Raw genomic sequence first — 20421 nt, forward strand, 5'->3', positions numbered from 1 at the left:
GGGAAGGTAAACCTTTATTCAAACTAAGTACTATTTGAAAGAATAACAGCTGAGCCAGTAGTGAGACAGGCACACAGGCAGACTGGTCTTGGTTGAGGAGGGCACGTGGTGTCCAGACTGATGACACCGCCCAAACCCCCTGGTTGCAAAATGCGGTAAGGTTCTGAGTAATGGAGATTAAAACAGAAAGACTCCTCCGGGGGCGCCTGGGTGGCTCAGTGGGTTAAGCCACTGCCTTCGGCTCAGGTCATGATCTCAGGGTCCTGGGATCGAGTCCCGCATCGGGCTCTCTGCTCAGCAGGGAGCCTGCTTCCCTCTCTCTCTCTCTGCCTGCCTCTCCATCTACTTGTGATTTCTCTCTGTCAAATAAATAAATAAAATCTTTAAAAAAAAAAAAAAAGAAAGAAAGACTCCTCCGAAGAGCTCCCTCTTTGCTGACTCCCTTTCCACTCTTCCTCCAACCCACCACAATCAACCTTCCATCCCCACCATGAGGTAAAATGGCTCATGGAACACCAGCAGCAATCTACAGGGTGCTGAAGTCAATGATCAAAATCTACTTTCATCTACTCAACCTATCAGGGGAATGAGATCAAGAAATCTAGTTAGTCCTTTCGAAAGACTTAACAGACACGTGGTTGTGCACAAGTTTCTTGCTGAATTACAAGCTTTTAATGAATTACTACCGCAGGTGTTCATTGATTAACTTTTCGGTAATTTTAAAGTAATTGTTTCTATGGGGGAAATATCTCTCGTCCCAAATACACATATGGAACAAAACCTCTTCCGCAGGAAGCAGAAGCAGCCGTTTTTACTGTTAAATTTTCAGTTCACAGATTATTTTAAAGGTTCTTAATTTCCCATATTCTTAGTAAGAAACCCCATCTCCAGTGGCCCAATGATGATTCTCAAATGGGTTCTGGGAAAAGGTGTATTATCAGAGGAAACCTAAGGAAGATTCTTGGTTTTGATCTTTCACTAGCTTTACACCCAACAGCTTTTGCACTGGTCCTGCCAAGCAGAGAATTTGCAAACATCACTGACATGATTTACTTATTCTCATCATGTAACAGTGACTCCCTACATCACCTATAAATAGAAGACACGGCTGAGTCCCATAACTCCTGGGAGGAAAACAAGGTGCTTGTACATGTACAGCTGCAGCTGCTTACTACATGTCAATTACAATTCAGGTCGATGTGGCAGAAGTCAAATTTTCTCTAGTCTTAATGACCATAGGTTGACTATTAGGGGAGGGAAAATTGCTGAATGTGACAAAAGGCAGGCCTCCAAGAGGACTCCCATCAGCACCTTCTGTGCTGCATAACACCGCTAGCAAGTTTTCACATCTGAAAGGTCTTCTTTTGTGTAATGAGGGCCTGGTCTATACGTGGAAGAGCTTCTGAATTCAACCACTGAGCATTTGAGTCCCAAGTGAGATCGGGAAATACTGAGGCAATGGCAGTGGCAAAATCGTGGGTGTGACATAAAGGCATGCCCAGGTCTAACTCCTGATGGAATACCATACTCAGAAGAAGACAATTCCAACAATTCCTGATTTCAGCCAATTTACTAGTTTCTGCATCAGTGTCACAGTAATAAGCTCCAAATTCTTAACTTGCACACAGTGTCACATTAATATAGAGATTTGTCGTTGCTGAAGCACTAGAGAGTGGTCCCCAAAAATGTCTGGCTTTGTGAGGTCTGAGCCAAAAACATTTATTTCACAGTAGGTGTCAAAGCTAACCCCTATCGTGGGGGAGGGGGTTGCACACAACGATCACCCCAACAAAAGCGTTCACTGTAATGCGTAGATTTGTTACACAAGCCAATGAGTTTCTAACTTATTTTAACACATACATCATATCACACACATCATTTGTCCATATTTTAACCACTATTCCCTAAGTAACTGATGCTTACTCCCATAACTCTACTATAAGAGAATATTACATAGAAAAGTGTATGAAAACCAGATATAACAAGCTCTGAAGGGCTAAATTTCAGTTATAAAATGGGTCACAGGCTGAGAAACCACCACTTAACCACAACAATTATAAATCAAGAGATGACTAAGGGTCGACCATCGTAGGTTCGATTCTAAGGATGAATTAATTCCACAGGAGATTAAAAAAAAACAACCAACAGAATGTATAATATTACACACGGCAAACTTATAGCCCAAAATCGGGTAGGCATGTTTAGTATGAAGAGGAATAAGCTAGAAGAATTTCAAGACCCCGTAAGGTTCCACATTAAGCCACCTTAGCAAGACATCTTTTTTACAGTAACTGCCCCATAAATGAACTTGCCCAGATGTACAGAACATACACACACACAGTTCCCTAGTGGAATATCACTTGAAGAGCAGCATTTTCATACACAGAGTCAAACAGAGCTATACAATAGGACACACGTGGATTTCTACTGCTAATTACTGCTAATTAGCGATCTTACTTATAAAATAACACTTTTAAATACTCTTTCCTGATGAACATTCAAAAAACAATACTGGAATTCATCTACAGAAATAAATTCCCGTAAACAACATTTGGAAGTTCGAGAGCTAACAAGTACTATGTATTTCAGTAACGGATTGCTGTAGCTCCTAGAACAACATAAATCACACAGCTTGGAGAGAGTGTAGAGGGAAAAAAAAAAGCATCACAATTTAGGTTCCCTCGATTCGTTCCTGTGCCTCGGTCACTGTGTGCCCTGTGCCATCCACGTGATGCGGCCCTCGTGGTTTTTCCACAGCATTCTCTAAAAGTATTATGTGTGCTTTGCAAATGATGAGTCAACAGTATGCTACATAACCAGTAATAGAAGAAAATACTGAAGGTAAATTAAGCGTGTTCTTCCAAACGTCAGAATACTGCAGGTTCCCAGGAGGTGGCGAAACTTCCCAAACCATCAGGCAGTTTCACGCTTTGCAGGATAAGGCCTCCTTACGTAAAGAACGATTGAGAACATTTGCTCCCCACACCCAGAGCCACTCGGGCATATACTGTGCAAAAAGAAACTAAAAATGAAAGAGAAAAAGGTTAGAAGGTTAGAACCCAAAGCATAGACCTTAAGTGTCAATATATGACTCAATGCAATAAATGCCACCAAATTAAATACAAAAAAAGAAAAAAAAAATCCTCAGGTGCTCTTATACCAAGCACCTACTTTGGCCTAAGAACCTATGCTAGAATCCATGCGAGTACAAGAAACAGGACCGCCGCCCACCCCACATCCCCGCCCCAATGAGAGGGACAGACAGGCGCAGCACTACAATCCCATCCTTACTTAAGTGGGTACCAGTAACATATCCACTTGGTTAAGAATGACAAAAACCACTCCGGGAATAAAAGGTAGGTGAAATGGATCAATGCATCCACGATCAGTACAGTGTGAGAAAACTGGGCTGTGAGGGGCACACTGGGCTGAAATTAGTCAAAAGCGCTGTGACAAAAAGAAATCAAAAACGCTGGGACACTGGGCTGCAGTCCTGAGACGTGATGGGGACAGCCTGGGCACACGGGGAGGCGGTCCTGCTGACCAAGCTCTACTCCAAGGCCTCTCTGCCAGGGCCCTTCCCCCACCCCCGCCCCCAGGGGAATATATGGCAACGTCCAGAAACGTTCCTGCTTATCACACGTGGGTGCTGCTGCTACTGGCATCCAGTGGGCAGAGGTTGGGAACGCTGCTGAACATTCTAGAGTGCCCAGGAGAGCGTCCCCATGAGGGATTATCCGACACCAAAGGCCAACAGCGCCGATGGGGGGAACCCTGTGCTGTGCTGACGGGTCTGTCCAAGACGGAGCGGAGCACAAGCTCTACTTGTATGGAAAGGAAGGGAGATGAATGGGAGGCCTGACTCAGTCATTACAGCGTACAACACTGGATCTTGGGGTTGTGAGTTCAAGCCCCAGAATGCGCACAGAGCTTACTTTAAAAAAAAAAAATCGGAAAGAAAGGGAGATGAACACGCCACTGACAAGTGCTAAAATGCTAGCCTTGAACAGAAATAAAATAACAGAGGTCACCCTGGACCCAGGGAAGCCGCACTGAACTGGACGAGGTCCCAGTATCAGGGACAGCCGCAGCCGGCCACCGCAGGTTCCAGAGAAGCTCTGGCTGACCTCCTCAGAGACAGGAGCCCTGTATCTGCATCTGGCCAGGAGCCAGGGGAAACGTTCTGGGGACATGACTAACATCTCTCTGGACCTCGTTAAAGAGCCAGGATTTTGTGAGGGAAATACTGGGGTACCTTCCTTGGAGCTGCTGTTTTAAAGCGAAAGACTCTAAGTGTAAGGAGATAAAAGAAGTCAGCTTCGGGTCGCGTAGGAGCACCCTGGAAGTAGGGATGCACTCACCCTGGAAGGAGGGATGCACTCAAACGCAGAGGCACCTGCGACAGACTACAGAGCTGGACCGCCTCTTCCGAAAACACTGGTGCCCCTGCTGTCCTGGTTTTGCTTTCCACGGTTTCAGTTACCCACGGCCAAGGTCAACTGTGGTCCAGAAGCAGATGATCCTCCTGACCCAGCGCCCCGTCAACAGCCACCTAACGCGACGTCCCCTTACTCCCTGTCCTCACACAGGCATCTGATCATCTCACGTTCATCTCAACAAGAAGGCCACGAACTGTACAGGTATTTCCAGAGAGACCACATTCACGTAGCTTTGATTACAGGACACCGTTATGACTGCTCTATTTTATTACCAGGAATCGGTGTTAACCTCTCACTGTGCCTCACTGATAAACTAGACTTTATCACAGGTCTACCCGAACAGGGAAAAACACAGTTTTTATAGGGTCCAACACTACCTACGGCTCCAGGCGGCCACTGGATGCCATGGAACATATCCCCGCTGATAAGGGGAAGACTACCATGCATTTATTCAGCATTTATTTAGTGGAGAAGCTATCAACAACCAGAAATCTGTTTGTTCTTAATTTCCGCTCAACACGGCCACTGTCTGTCACAGGGGACCAGCAGCAGGACACACCCTGCCAGGTTCCTACAGGGCTACGCCTGGAACCGCTGCTGGCACACCACTTCTGGCTGATCCTAATGGGGTCTTAGCACCCCAGGGAGCAGGATGGAAAGAGCTAATGGAAGAGGAGAGAACTGCATCCTCTGGGTACTGACAGATTAGAAACTAAAGGGCTGACTCATGCACTTGTTTAGAGGGGGAGCGAGTGAGAGCGGAGAGCGGAGGGCTGGGTCTTTGGCTCTGGAAGGCTCTGTGCGCGTTCAGAGACCTGACTCACCAGTCCAGGCCTGAGAAAGGAGCTGTGCTCCCCTGCGACAAAAGCCAACAGTAACTGACAGCCCCTGTGGGGACCCAGAGCCAGAAGAGGACGTCAGCGGCCGATACCACGGACAACTGGACGGAACTCTGCACTGGCAATGCTTCGGTGTCTCCCAGACACTGGGATGGGAAGGACGTAGGTAAGAAATGGGGGTGGGAAGGAAGGAAAAGATCCCCAAGAACTTGGGCTGGACGCTCAGCCAGAGTTATTCCGAAGGGGGAAACAAAGCTACAGTGCCAGGGTATGGTTTGAGGCTCCCTTCCTGGCTGGCCGCGGGCATGGGAACCTGGGCTGTGCAGGAGGGCCCGGACCTCAGCTGCTGGCCTGCCTCTCCCCTGGACCTGCATCCCCAGGGCCTTGTCAAGGCCAAGTAGCTCCCCTCACCTCTAAATGCCACATCGTCTTTCTCCAAGAGCAACACAGACACACTACATGGGAACAGATACGCCTCAAGCGGGTAGGAATTCAGAGCAGACTGCACGCCAGTCCAGAGCTCAGCTGCCCCCAACCCTCTTGCCTGTCCCTGTGGCTTTCTCTGTCTTCCTACACCAGGAACACAGCCCCTGGAGTTATAAGCAAGACTGGTCAAGTTGTCAAGTTAGTGGCTTATCAACCTAACACATAAGCATGTGTTTCTGGCCTCCACGTCAAGTAACCCAAACAGAAGGCCAGAGGCTCTTCCGCCAGCCTTACTCTGTGTTCCAAAGCTGAAAACTCAGCCTCATGCAATTCTGAAAATGGGAAGAAAGGCTCCCAAAACAACACTGATAACTAAGTTAACTATTAAAGCCAAGACATCCGACTGCTTTGTAGCTGCTTTAAGTGCAAAGCATTTTTTTCTGTTTTCTGCTCACAAATCGTTAAGACATCTCGCATAACACAGAGAAGATGCCATCGTCTAACTCCATGAATCCCAAGAAAGTACAAAAGGCCAACTCATACAGCTCCTGCATGGGAACGGGGCTGCGCAGACATCCGTAAGGGCTGGGGCCCGGCAAGGAGTGAGGGCTCCCCCCCGACCGCTGAGCAAGCTCATCACAAAGAACCACTGACACAGACTGAGCACCGGCTCAGATCAGTAAAAGGCTGTGAAACCACGCTAGAGGCCATCCCGGCAGGGGCTCCCGAAAGGGTCAGGGCACAGCAGCAGCGCCCTGCTCTCCGCCCCGACACTCTCACTTCAAACCTCCTCACTCTGCAAGCCCCCCCTCCCGGGAGTCAGCAGACGACAGCCCCTGCTCGCCACTGTGGCTTCCCTGCCGCCCCCTCCACGGTGCTCTGGGTCCTGCCCGCGCTGCCGGGAAGCACACCTTCTCTCCCCTGTCTTCAGGCCATTCTCCTGCGCATCCCCTTCCCGCCAGCACTTGCTCCCAGCCACGTCTCTGCTGCTGTCAACGGATTAACAAATACACCTGCTTCCTCCGTCCCAGTCCACCTGCCTGCCGCACCCCACAGCCTTATTTGCGGAGCCTGCGATTTCCAACTCACCTGCCCGCTGCAATCCACAGCTCCCTGAAGAGCTCCCAAAACTGCCTCCATACAAGACACTGAGCATTTTCCAGATCCTAGAGCCCACACAGGCCAGCTTTCCCTCTTTACTCAAGCCCTAACGTGGAAGACTGACCAGGATGAGCACAGACATTTCTTTACATGGTGTGTCTGGCACATCAAACTTCCTCCAGCAAACTCCTTATGGGCTAAACATTAACAGAGGAGTGAATAAATCAAGCTCCTTCTTACTAAAGAAACTTTCAGCCAAATATTTCGATAAAAGGAAAAACTAATTGCTGCTTTTCTTATCTATGGATGTGGTGATGGCAAATTTAATAATCTTTATGCAAAGAGCCCCCAGGAATCCTGAGTAATTTATACTCCTGCCACTTCCTAGACTAAAGCAGCATTCTTCCATCTCTACAGGGCCACACGAATCAAACTATCAGTAAGAGCAGCACGGAGAATTTCAGCGACTTCACCAGAACCACTATGAGTGTCAGGTTTAAGAATCAGAATGTGCAATTCCCCCGTTTCAGCAGCAGGCTCCAGTCGGATCGCCACGTATCATTCCGAAAGGTTGAGGCTGCATCAACCTAATTGTAAGAGTTGAGCGCATCCTGTTACCTGGATAGAATGGGACCAGTATCCTGTGGTCCTTTTCGAGATGCCAAGGGTAGAAACGGCATGGTGCGCGTACACTTTGGGCGAAGGCACCAGCCACGGGCACTTGTGCAGAAAGCTGCCAGGTGCAGTCACGTTGGTTGCCACATAGAATGGGATGAGACTCTGTACAAAGATGCCTTTGGAAGCGTACTCATACTGCAGGGCTCTGCTGAAGTGGTCTAAATAAGCCTGTTGAGACAGAGCAGGGGCAAAGACTTAGTGGGCGGGGGTGTTTGGGGGGGGACTTGGAAGAAAATTCAGAAGAAAACAGCCTTGCTTATTACCATGTCAGGTAAAAGTACAGCAGAAATAGACACGAGTTGGACACAAAAGGCTCCGCAAACTGGACCGAACCATATAAGCAATGTCCTCCTGCTTTATGACTTCGCTTTCCAATTGGGAATACATTACCTTAGAAGCAGAATACGCAGCCAGCTGGGGCGTCGGCTTGCAGCAGGAGCCGGAAGAGATGGTGACAACGGCACCCTTCTTTCTCTCCACCATCCCTGGTAACACCATATGGACCATCAAACTAGCTGCAGCAATATTTACATTGATGATGTCCCAGAGTTTGTCCTCGGAGACCTGAGTAAAATACTGGGGGTAGGGATAAAACACGCCTACGTTATTCACCAAGATGCCAATGTCTTTGTCTTTCAGAGCTTCTCGAATCGGGTCGTAGATCTCGCGGCCGCTGCTAAAGTCCGCAACTATGACCTCGGTTTCCACTTTGTAGGTGTCGGCTATGTCTTTCGCTACCGTCTGCAGCTTGTCTTGGCTGCGGCTGATCAAGATGATATTGAGGCCACGGCTTGCCAGTTCCTCTGCGTAGGCTCTTCCGATCCCATCGGTCGCACCTGCGATACAGGCCAGGGAAAGTGAGCGGGCTCATCTCATGCTGGGACCTTCAGAGCAAACCTTAAATCTCCTGTTTCTGGGTTTCAGCTGAGAAGGGGTCACACTAGAAATCAACCCAGTTCTCACACTGGTCACTGTGTCGGGTACAGTGTCGCATCCAAGTATCACCGACACCTTTAGTCAAACACTCTCGCAGACACCCTGACAAGCAGGGGAAGGGAGCTTCAGGTTCACCGAGCTGGGTAGGAGACACAGCAGGAAATGGTTTTCAAACTTGTATCTGGCTTACATGAGTGTTAGGGAGGTAATAACTCCCTATTATAATGATAATAATGATACATCAAAAGATGGGAAATAATGATAAATCAAAATGAAATTTAAAATAAGGGAGCGGGCGGTGACAATTTCTAAGGACAATCTCAAAAGGGACCGAAGGTGGGCTGAGGCAGGACCGGGAACAGGAGGACAGAGCAAGGACAAACATCGTTCCAAGAGGAGGGCGCTAAGAAACGGTGACCGGCATCACGACAGAGCTGTGTTCCCAAGAACACATCACGGTGAATTCAGTGACTCCTCGAATAAGGCAGCCCACTGAGAACGCAGCCTCAACAGGAGAGAGGACTGTGCTCTGAAATCGGGCCAGGACCACATCCCCTTTCTTACCACTCACGACTGCCCATCTTCCGTACTGCTTGATCAGATCCGCTCTGCTCACCAGGCGCGGGATGAAATGCAGCCTGACCAGACTATAGAAATCACAGATGACCGTGATGCTTTTCCTAGCCGTGTACCAGGCTCCGACCAAGGCCAGAGCTTCCATGTAGCAACTGCAGGACCTGGCGATCTCCCTATACAAGAGGTAGAAGCTGTCCACGGCAGCCATGGCGGCCTGCACGGAAGAGGAGAGAGAGGTGCTCTTTTGCTCTTTGCTTGATTATGTCAGTGGAACACGCAGAGTCGGAATGAAGGCAGACATCCAAGGATGTCAGAGCTTGTCAGTGAGGCACTCAAATAACGGAAGCGTTTCAAACGCACGTACCCCAGGGACCCGCTCAATGTAGAGTCTCGTTACCATCTGCAGCTCCGGAAGTCCTTTCCTCCCAAGGAGATCAGTCAACGTGTAACTACCGAGAGCTTTGAGATTCCTATGAAAATCCAGGCACCGTGGGGCATGTTGTAGATACAGAGATAAACACAATATGCTCTGTGCCCTAAAAAAGCTCCTCGCCCGGCAGTGACAGACACAGACTTCCAATTCCTGTAACAGCTCAGAGGTGTGTTTACGTGTCTGCTCCTCCGTCATCAGCCCTCAGAGGGCCGCCCGCCCACGCGGAGACAGAGCCGGAGGAGCAGCAGCACGAAGACGGCGCCTTGGCCAAAAAGAGCTCACGGTCCATTTGAGGTAAAAATTACCTATAGCGAACTTTCACATAAATTATATTAGATATACGTAATACGCATAAACGTTGATTTATAAAGAAATACAAAAAATTACCCCAAAAATTACCAAAAAATCCCAAGCTTGAGGAACTTTTTTTTTTTTTTTAATTCTATTTATTTCTTTGACAGAGACACAGCGAGAGAGGGAACACAAGCATGAGGAGTGGGAGAGGGAGAACCGATTCCCCTGCTGAACAGGGAGCCCAATGTGGGGCTCGATCCCAGGACCCCGGGATCATGACCTGAGCTGAAGGCAGACACTTCATCGACTGAGCCCCCCAAGCACCCAAGGAATGGGTTTTCTGAAACAACAAGAAAGCGAGCACTCCTCAGTCTTACTGCTATCACGGGCACCCCATCTCTGCCCTGCGCCTTACAGCTAAGGAAAGAGTCCCGTACGACTCCTGTACATACCCACGTGGCAAGCATTTACAAAGTCCTTACTACGTTGCATGGACCGTGACTGATGCAAAGGATTCCAATATGAGTTAAACTGCACCCAGGAGAACAGAAGGACACTTAAGAAACTATTTTAAATGCCGTATGAACGGCTTTATGTGTCCCTGTGGTGGGAGACTTGACCCTGCAGAGGCAAAGGCCTGGTGCCACCACGGCTGATGAACTTGGGTCCTAGCCCAGACCTGAGAACCACGGAGGCGGGATCCAGCTGCGTGCTGTCTCCGAGGGACGAGCAGCGAAGGGATCCCAAGAGCCTGCAGTTACATTACGGGGAGCTCTGATGCACACGGACTCAAAGGTTTCCTTATTACACGAAGGCTCTGCTACGCACGGACTCAAAGATTTCCTTATTACACGAAGGAAAAGTTGACTTTAATCCAAAATATGTATGTAACATTTATGGGAATGGCCGCTCTTCAAAGTCCCCTTGAAACAGAAAAAAAAAAAAAAATCGTGAAGCTAAGAGAATTCCCAATGACAGCAGCAAAAATGGGCCTAAGATGAAGGAAGAATGAGGGAAGGCGCCGCCGAAGGGCGATGCAGGCCTGAAGAGGTTCTGCAGAGTGACAATGCGCGAAGCGGGAAAAAACCAACCAGCCACTGAAATGGAACACATTCTAAGAGCGGCAGCGTCCTGCGATAAAAGGCCTAAGATAATGGAAAACCTGTTGACCACAGAGAAGGGTATGTGAATGTATACATACACACAGGGGTAGATACATCAAAGTATAATCCAAATTACAAACCAAGAAAGGACACGTGGAATCAGGACAGAAAACTGGAGACAGGAGCAGACAGTAGGATTCCCAAATGCCCCACAACAAGGACACAATCTCTCAAGCCGGAAGGGGCACACGGCTACCATATTACTAACTGAACTGACGTCACACGACTTTAAAGGAGTGTTTTCCCCAAATGGCAGAGAGAACAACGGAAGCTGGGCCATCTCAGTTCCTGTCTGTACAGGCCATATCCTGGGGTTCTGCTCACAGAGACGTACCCCCACAAGAATGCCAAGACTGATCAGGAAAAGAAAACACTATAAACTTTATGAACGCCACAAGCCAAATCTGTAATAATTTAACAACAATTAAATGCTCCTTTGGGGGGCACCTGGGTGGCTCAGTGGGTTAAGGCCTCTGCCTTCGGCTCAGGTCATGATCCCAGGGTCCTGGGATCGAGCCCTGCATTGGTCTCTCTGCTCCATGAGGAGCCTGCTTCTCCCTCTCTCTCTACCTGCCTCTCTGTTTAGTTGTGATCTCTGTCTGTGAAATAAATAAATAAAATCTTTAAAAAAAAAAAATGCTCCTTTGGGGTAATTTGTCTTCAAGGACCATACTGGCTGAGATTTTCTGAGGTCTGAAGTTACCAGCATCAACGGAATGTGGGCTGAAGAGGCCCTTCCTGTCCTGACCAGTCTGCCCTAGAGAAGGCAACAACACCGGGAGGGCTGCTCCCAGACCCGCGCAAATACATTCCCAGTTAGCATCATGTCTCAAATACGTCCACTCTCTTCCCGCGGTGCAGGAATGCCCCTCCAAGCTTCCAGCCACTAGAGAGGAGGAGGAGTGTCGTGTGACCCTTGTCAAGGGCCCTTGCTCTGCAGCTCAGTACACAGCCAAGTCCCTGCGGAGGGAGCTGGCGGACTGGGCATGCCCTTGACCTGGCATGCCCCCAGCGTGCCTGCAATGGCAGCAGCCCCCAAACAAATGACCGAAACAGTAATTTCTTCCAAGAAAGGACATAAAAATGAAATCCCATGTTAAACCTTCCCTTTGAGGAGTTCCTGAAATAAATCCTTCAAAGTGTGCATGTGCCTTCTGCTGTTAACTAATCTAATACGAAGCCACAAGGAAAGTAAAAGCAAAAAAGTATAATATTTGTGGGTACTAGTCCTTTTCCAACACAGTGTAATAAAATTAGGGATAACGAAACAACAACAAAAAAATCTGGATTCTTAGAATATTTGATCTGTTCTCCTAATAACAGGTGGGTGGGGGCACCTGGGTGGCTCAGTGGGTTAAGCCTTCGGCTCAGGTCGTGATGTCCGGGTCCTGGGACGGAGCCCTGCTCGGGATCCTGCTCAGCGGGGAGCCTGCTTCTCCCTCTGCCTCTCCTCCCTGCTCCTACTCTCTCTCGGTCTCTCTCTCTCTAATAAATAAATAAATAAATCTTAAAAAAAAAAATTATGGGTTGTATTTACGCTACTAAAACACTATTTTCAATGAAAATTTATACCCCACGTATGGAGATCTACGGGGCTGCCAGCGAAGCCGTACTTGTGGGGAAGGTAAGTGCAGGGTCCACAAGGTTCTCCCTAAACAGGAGCAGGTCAGACGCGGCCCACGGCACGGCCTCCTGCTGACGGGAAGCTGTGGAAAGGGCACTTCTTCCCCCTCAAACACAATTTTTCCCAAGAGTCTGAATGTTTGGAAGGAAAAACAATCACAAGCGGCCTGACACACAGAAGATTCCTGATTCTTCTGCTGGGGTCCTTACCCACCTTGGTTTTCTCTGCCCTTCCCTCTGCCGGTTCTGGGTGTTCAAGAGGAAGCTGGCGTCTTCAGGCCGACCTGCGAACAAACACGACATGAAACAAAGTCCTTTCTTTCGCCCTCACACCTCGGCAGATAGCTTGATAGACACATGAGCCAAAGCTTTTCAAAATTAAGGAAACACAAATTTTTATGCCATGAATCCCCTGTGCAGACGGCAAAGCCCTTCCTCATAGCAGAAAAAGGAAGACACCGACGCGTCTGAAGGAAGCCTCGGCTGGAACGTGCCTGCTTTTCCCGCACCTTCTCTCTTAAGGAACAGTTCATCAAACGGAAGGAAACCAGTTCCAACAGCTGGGAGAGAGGTGGCGCTCTGCACAGACACTGGGAGCTCCGGACACAAAGCCCAGGAGCAGGTGGGGAGGGGGAGCAGACCCGGCCATCCTCACTCCCGGCCGCCTCACACTCTCTCTCTCTCTCTCTTCCACGGCTCTGCCTGCAGGGCCCCTGGGCTCCCACAGGGGCTGCGGCCCCACAATGCCACCTTCCTGGCGGATTCCGGCTGGCCAAGGGAGCCCAGGCATCCCGCACTGTGTCATCAGCAGGCAGAGGTGGCGGGAAGACGAGTCCCTCGGTACGGGCAGCAGCCCCTTCTAGCACTTTCAGAATGCAGAAGGAAGGGACCTCTGGCCCCCCTTCCCCTTCCTCCACCACTCTGCTTCTGAAGCCCCCCCCCAGCACGCTGAGCTGCTCCAGGGCTGAGGCCAAACCCTACTCCGCTCTGCTTCCAGCCCCTTCCACCACAGGTAGCCCACGGCAAGGCGGCCACTACATGAAGCCACACTACGGGACTCTAGTTCAGCTCTCAGCCTATGCACTTTCTCATTCGCCAACTGGCAAGGGGACCACCAAACTCCCCCTACAGAAAGAAAACCCCACATGCAAAACCCGCCAGCGACCCCCCACTCAGGTGCAACAGAAAGGTGCACCCACTTCAGAAACATGGAGAACAGTGGTCTCAAGGGCCTTGGACCTGGCAGGGCCTGGCTTTCTGGCTCCGCCAGTCACACTCCCCTCCAGCCGTCCTGTCACAGGGGGACCAGGACAATATTCAACAACGCAGTTCCCCCGCACGCAAGCACCTTAAACACAGACTGTCACGGCTACCTCTGTTTTCCATCACGGAGAATCTGAGGGCTGCCAGTGTTCTAGGCCGGGTCTACAGCCTTGGGGGACAGCATGCCATCTCCTCACTCCCCAGACATGGCTCAAGATGCAGACCTGACTCACAGCCACCAAACTCACAGAAGACTGACATATTCAAACACCCCATTTACTTACAAACAATAACCTGTGTAGGCAGAATTCACCAAGATAAACAGCGCGACTCAGGGCACAGTGGCGAGGGCACTGCTGGGCTTCCAGACCCTCCTGAGCAGAGAGGAGCCAAGGGCACAGTCACTACAAAAGGACCAGCCCGCCAAGGAACGGTAACAAATTCAACAGGCTCCCAGCACAGGAAGTGCACCCGAGGGTGCCAAGGCAGCTGGAAGGGAAGGCCAGATTGTGAAAGGTCTTTGTGCCAAACAGAAGCGTGTGGACTGACTCTCTGAGTTAAGTCCCTTTTGCCACAGCAGGAAGCCGATCGGGTTTGTCGTAAAAGGTGGCTGGCAGCAGAGGGGGCAGCTGTGCGGATGCGGGCAGGAAGTGAAGGGTCTGGGACCCTCTTCCTTCCAGAAGGGGACAAGGCAAGGCTGAACAGAGACCACATGGCTTTGTGAAGACTCGTGCTGCTTCTCAGACAGACCAGACCTTCTCCTACATACGTTCCCAGCCTGATGGACTGGAAGTGGAAAACGACAGGACAGCAGACCTTCCCGACATCCTGTCAGCCCTCTCCCCACCCTGAGTACATGATGGAAAATAATGTCTTCCTAATGAAAGAAGAAATCAAGACTTCCCCCAAAGCCATTAATAACCAGGAAATCTCACAGAAATCCAGGTTTAAAGGAGTTTATTACACACTTAAGCCCAGAACCCTACCAAGATACCTAGCTGCACTTACCCCGCTATGAGGGTTTGACTAGGCCACTTCTCGGCAGACAGGTACTAGCCTAGAACGAAGTGAAGCCCACTATTTAGAAAGCAGCACTGCACCACAGTAAAATCCCGGCCCCCACCCAATCTGCTTGTAGAAGTTATAAAGCTTTGTTTTCCTGCCACTACAGAAAACTCAGTCATCAGTGAACCCAGTAGGAGAAAAGCAGGTGGAGGAAGAGAGAGAGAGCTGTCCCCCAAATAGGAAAAGAGCAATTCCCTATTGTCTGCCGGGCAACATTCATCAGCGCTGACGCATCAAATACGTGAAGGTCGTCCAGGTATACTACGAACTTCGGGTGATGGTGATGTGTCCATGCAGGTTCCTCCCTGACTTAAAAAAAAAAAAAAAAGGCACCATTCTGGTGAGTGACCTTGACAGTGGGGGAATGCCCCACGTGTGCGGGATCAGGGGTCCGCGGGCCGTCTCTGTACCTTTCCCTCTGTTTTAAGGTAAACCTCAAATTGCTCCCAGAGGGTCCTAAAACAAACCCTAAAGGGTAACAGTGTAAGCACAAAAGTGTCATGGGATAATTACAGTCAAAACTCCAAGGGGCAAGTCTCACGTGAGGCAAACTCCTCACGTCTTCAGAGGATGGCTATGGGGGCGCCTGGCTGCTCAGTCCGTAGAACGGACGACTCTGGATCTCCCGGTCACACGTTCAAGCCCTAAGCTGGGTGTAGAAATAATAAAAGAAATAAAATTTTAAAACAGAACAGAACAAAGGCCTGCTGTGACATGTAACATTCTCCTGACCCAGAGCTGAGCGGGCTCAGCCCAGCAGTGACAAGAGCCGGCAAACCTCACATGAAACCTTCATGAAGCAAGAGTTCTGGGGCACAAGTAGGCTCCACCACGGACATCACCAAGTTACCTAAACAAATGCGGCCCGACGGCAAAAGGCCATCAGACAGGCGGGCCAGACGCTTTCACACTTTCACGGAAACCAGCTAGCATGATGGGAGAAGACAGAGAAGCCCCACCAAACAAAGGCAGCGTGGGGCACCCAAGGTGGCCCTGGGAGCTGGCCACGCCCTAATCCTCCACCTCACGAATGCCCCACCTTTGCCCCACCTTCCGTGGCAAAGAGGCCTTTGCAGATGTGATTAAGCTAAAGACCTTAAAAGGAGCAGCTGATCCTGGATGATCCGGGTGGGGGCCACGGTGACTGCTATGACCACGCACGTGGCCTTGGAGGAAGGAGGCAGGTCAAAGTCGGGGGGATGCGGTCAAGAAGCAGAGGTCAAGGAGACAGGATTTCAAGACAGGAGGCTGCTGGACTTGATGGGGAGAGGGGTTACCCTCTAGAACGCAGGCACCTCTAGCATCTGGCAAAGGCAGGAAAGAGGTTCTCCCCAGAGCCTCTGGGAGTGACACAGCCTTGCTGACATCCTGGTGTTAGCCCGAGACGGATGCCAGACCTCCGACCTCCAGACCGGTGAGAAGTCTGTGGTAATCTGTTACAGCAACAATAGGAAACTAGGACGGACGATGGAAGACCAGGGAGACGGTCCGGCTCGTCTTCCGGACAGTACAGAGACAAGCTGCAAAGCCCGCACATCCCTTAAACCAAAAGCTTCTCGTGTTCGCAGGAGCCACAAACAGCCTCAGAGATTCCTATGATATTCCCCGGAGCGGGGCAAGCCTGAGGTGGTCCTCCCCACCCCCATCCACAGCCGCCACTGTCCAGCTTTTCAAAAAGGCTCCAGGGCTGGGGGCTTATTTCTCGTTAAGGTTTTTCATAAAGATCTTACTTCTCTCACCTGGAGTCTGCATCTGTTTTGCTGTAGGCACTCAATCCTACACCAGCTCAACCCTCCACTCGGTGCCGGTGCTCACTGATAAGCGCCAGCGCCCGCCAGGCGTGGGGTGCGCCGCTTCCCGCTCCTCCTTTGGCCACTGCACCGACACCCCGAGTTCCCATCTCCCGGTCTCCCCCACAAGGCCCTTCCCGCACCACTCTGGGTTCCGTTTGGCTCTTTCCCTTGTCTCTTGGTTCCCCACCCAGAGCACAAGCTTCTCAAGGGCAGGTGTATCCAAAACTAATTTTGCTGCCACTTGAAAAAACTGAAAAATATGCACAGAAGTTGTAAAACCTATTACACATACTTCAAAGAATAACCAAAGACCCGTGAGGCCACCCCACTCAGGAGCCCCCTAGCTTCTCCCCTGATCCCACCATCACCTTCTGGGCTCCCCAGGAGGGTTACCACCCTCCTCAATTCTGACCTCCCGGTTCCCTTGCCCTTAAAAAAAAAAAAAAAATAGTTGTACGGTTACCCAGCAACTTTTCTGAAAGAAAAGTGTTCTGTTTTGTCTGGTTTGGAACTTTCTCTAAAGGAATCACAGCGTGTGTATTCTGGTGGCTTTTTTTTCACTCAGCGCTGTCTTCGAGACTTGTCCCTGTGATATACTTTCCCCGCGCACAACTGAGTCACGGGACAAACGCACCAGGATTCCCACGGCCATTCTATCGCTGATGGGCATTTGGGCTGGTGTCTTTCTGGCTTTTACCCTACAGTTAGGAACAGAGGTGCTGAACACACAGGTGCCCAAGTCCGTTGAAGGGACATACTGGAGTCATGCTGCCGGGCCACAGGGCCCCGCTGCATTCTGGCAGGCACTGCCCAAGCTGCTGGGCCAATCCCCACGGCACAGGCACAGTCAGCCAGCGTTAGTTCACAGTGTCCTCCCCAACTGGATGCACCAGTAGGTTCACCTTCGGCCCCCAGGGTGGCCTTGTAAGGGGGGGTAACACTCTGGCTTTAACTTTCATTTCCTGATGACTGGTAAGGTTGACTGCATCCTTATGAAGCTTCTCTGCTATCTGTGAGCCTGTTCCTAGCTTTTGCCCTTACTTCTACTGTGTTGTCTCCCTTCTCCCTCTACGTTCTAGATACTGTCTCTCTGTTTGCTCGCCTTGTAGTGCTTTTGATGAACTAACACCTCGATTATACGGCAGACAAACAGATCTATCTTTTTCCTGTATGCTTTGTGCTTTGTTGGGTTTCAGGTAAGAAATCCCCTCTTAGCCCCAGGACATAAAGGCATTTTCCATGATCGTTTTCTCGAATTTTTCACAATTTTGCTTTGCAGGTTTACGCTTTTAACCCTCCTGCGAGGGCTCGGTGGTGGTGTGAGGCTGGGATCGCCCCCACCATTAATATTCCTCCTCAGCAGCTGGTGTAAGTCTGTATAAAACATCTGTTTAAATAAATAGAAGCAAATACAGCTTTGGGTTCAAAGCTCAGATTTCACTCTTGAGGAGAAAGAAAAACGTAAGGAGCTTCTCAACCTGTGTCCGCACTCTCACAAAGTTCCTACGGTGCATTAGGACATTCTGGAGTTTCCTCCCCTTCCTTTGCCCACTTCCGGGCTACCACTAACCTGAACTCACGCGGAGCTCGGCAGAAAGGGCAGAAATGGGAGTTCTCATCCGAGATCCAATAAGCCTGGGTTTCAGGGCTCCATTTGGAATTTAAATAACAACGGCATCCATTCCTAGGTATCCACCCAATATAGCTTACACAAAAAACTTGTAGAGCCTACCGCAGGCAGCTCTGTTCACAATAGATAACACAGGGGAATAACCCAAATGTCTATCAACAGGCAAATGGGTAAACAAAATGCGATCTGTCCGCATAATGGAGTATCAGACAGCAATAAAAAGACGGAAGTGGGGGCGTGCCGCTGAAACAGACCCGAAAACACCACACTCAGCGGAAGACCAAACACCGTCTGATCCAATCTATATGAACTGTTCAGATCAGGCAAATCCAGGGACAGAGAGTAGAACAGGGTGGCCAGAGCAAAGGCACAGCGGGAACGGGGAATGACTGCTAACGGGGGTAGGATATTTTTCGAGGATGCTGGGAATGTTCTGGAATTAAACGGTGGGGGCTGTGGCACATAGTGAATGCACTGCTGTGAAGAGCACACTTTTAAAATGGCTAAGGGGATGAATTTTATGTCCTACGAATTTTCTGCCAATTTTTAAAATCTACTTAAAAAATACTGATTTGTTGAACTCTCTGCTCCTAGAATATTACTGTAGTGACTAAACCACAGACTCTGAAAATAGACTTCCTGGAGTCGGATCAAGGCTCTCCCCCTCCCAAGAGCTGTGCTGGATGAAGCTGAAGTTACTTCACCTCCGCGTTTTCCTCACGTTACCCGATGTTACCGAAACACGGAGATAAGAGGTCCAGCCTAAGATTTTAAGAATTAAATGAAGTCATACACGTAAAGCAGAGAACAGTCCCCAAACTAAAATGCTCAGTAAACCTTAGCTATTAGCTCCTCTAACTCCAGTGTTCAAGGTGAGCTAGCACCCGTCAGGGTTAGAACTCAGAGCTGGCTTTAAGCAAAGGGCTGGGTTTTGTTTGTTTTTTTTTCTTTCTTTCTTTTTTTCTTTTTTTTTTTTTTTTTAAAGATTTATTTGAGAGAGAGCAAGAGAGAGCACGACCAGGGGAAGCAGCAAAGGGGAGGGAGAAGCAGGCTCTCTGCCTGATCCCAGGACCCCCGAATCATGACCAGATCTGCAGGCAGCCAATTGAACCGACTGAAACACCCAGATGCCCCTAAGCAAAAAGCTCTGTCCCTCACACCTCACTGTTCTCTCAAACCTTAGGGGGCTGAGTTACAGTCACCCGTTTACAGATGGGGAAACTGAGGCCGGCAGAGATGCAAGTGACATACCCAGGCCCCCAAGGGAATTCGGATCGAGGTCTACGGAAGTCCAGAGGCCTGGCTAGCCGCCCCATTGTGAGACCCCCGCGGCGGGATTCCTGCGGGCATCACCGCCAGGGCTCCAGGGCTTGCTTGGGTCCGCCGGGCTGCACGTTCCTCTGAAGCAGGGGACGGCTTCATGCATCTCCCAAGCCTTCCTCTCCCCGGCAGCCGGCAGCGCCCAGCAAACCCCAGCAAACCGCCGCGCTTCCTTCCAGAGCGCCCTGATTGCGAATTACTCCTAATTCAGAACAAAGACGACCACAAATGCCACTCCAACCAAGTCCCCCAGAAAGGAGCACGGACAAAGGGGTGAGTCTCGGAGCCCCGCTGGGAGCCCCGGGCTGGGGTCCGCGGCCAGAGGGGCCGCGCTCGGGTGGGTGGGGTCCCGGGTCCGCCGCGTCCTGGGGGAGGGGGCGGACCCAGGACCGAGGGTCCTCCGGGGGTGCGACTCCGGGATGGAGCCGGGAAGGGGCGCCGTGGGGCTGGGGGGCGAGTCTGGAAGGAGGGGTGTCGAGGCGGGGGTCCGAGGGGACGGAGAGACGAAGGGGGTCCGGGGTGCCGATGGCGCCGAGGGGTACGGTCCCGGGGGGCGTGGCGGGGCGCACCGGGAGGCACGGGCCGAGGGACAGCAAGTGGGGCCGGGCCCTCGGGCCGGGCGCGGGGAGGCGCGGGGTGAGGTGGGGGCGTGGTACCTGCAGAGGCGGCGCAGTCTCGGAGCCGGTCCCGCCAGAGCCGCGCGGCCACCGCCCCCGTCCCCAGCAACACCCCCGTCACCACCGCCGCCGCCGCCGCCGCAGTTGCCGCGGGCCGCGCCCCCACGTGACCCGCGCACGCGCCGGGGGGCGGAGCCGTTGCGTGGCCCGCCCCTGGCGTCCCGA

The 20421-nt window shown here is 50.8% G+C and overlaps 1 protein-coding gene across 1 annotated transcript; it reads right to left on the reverse strand.

Moving 5' to 3' along the window:
• Window positions 1-1551: 1551 nt before the first annotated feature.
• Window positions 1552-20352, reverse strand: HSDL1 (hydroxysteroid dehydrogenase like 1). Its single transcript, XM_059381650.1, has 6 exons — window positions 20236-20352; window positions 12723-12792; window positions 8984-9209; window positions 7874-8319; window positions 7424-7651; window positions 1552-3022 (listed from the first exon to the last, which is right to left on the reverse strand). The coding sequence occupies exons 3-6, from the start codon at window positions 9201-9203 to the stop codon at window positions 2924-2926; spliced, it is 993 nt and encodes a 330-aa protein (XP_059237633.1). The 5' UTR covers window positions 9204-9209; window positions 12723-12792; window positions 20236-20352; the 3' UTR covers window positions 1552-2923.
• Window positions 20353-20421: the final 69 nt, after the last annotated feature.

Source organism: Mustela nigripes, chromosome 17, assembly GCF_022355385.1.
Source record: "Mustela nigripes isolate SB6536 chromosome 17, MUSNIG.SB6536, whole genome shotgun sequence".
Classification (NCBI taxonomy): Eukaryota; Metazoa; Chordata; class Mammalia; order Carnivora; family Mustelidae; genus Mustela; species Mustela nigripes.

What these genes read in the sequence shown, in the direction of transcription:
- HSDL1 (XM_059381650.1), bottom strand. Translation starts at nt 9,203, where the DNA reads ATGGCTGCCGTGGACAGCTTCTACCTCTTGTATAGGGAGATCGCCAGG. An exon ending in AAGATGGGCAGTCGTGAGTG is followed by an intron (nt 8,320 to 8,983) that starts GTAAGAAAGGGG and finishes CCTGTATCGCAG; the next exon opens with GTGCGACCGATGGGATCGGA. An exon ending in ACTGGTCCCATTCTATCCAG is followed by an intron (nt 3,023 to 7,423) that starts GTAACAGGATGC and finishes TTTCATTTTTAG; the next exon opens with TTTCTTTTTGCACAGTATAT.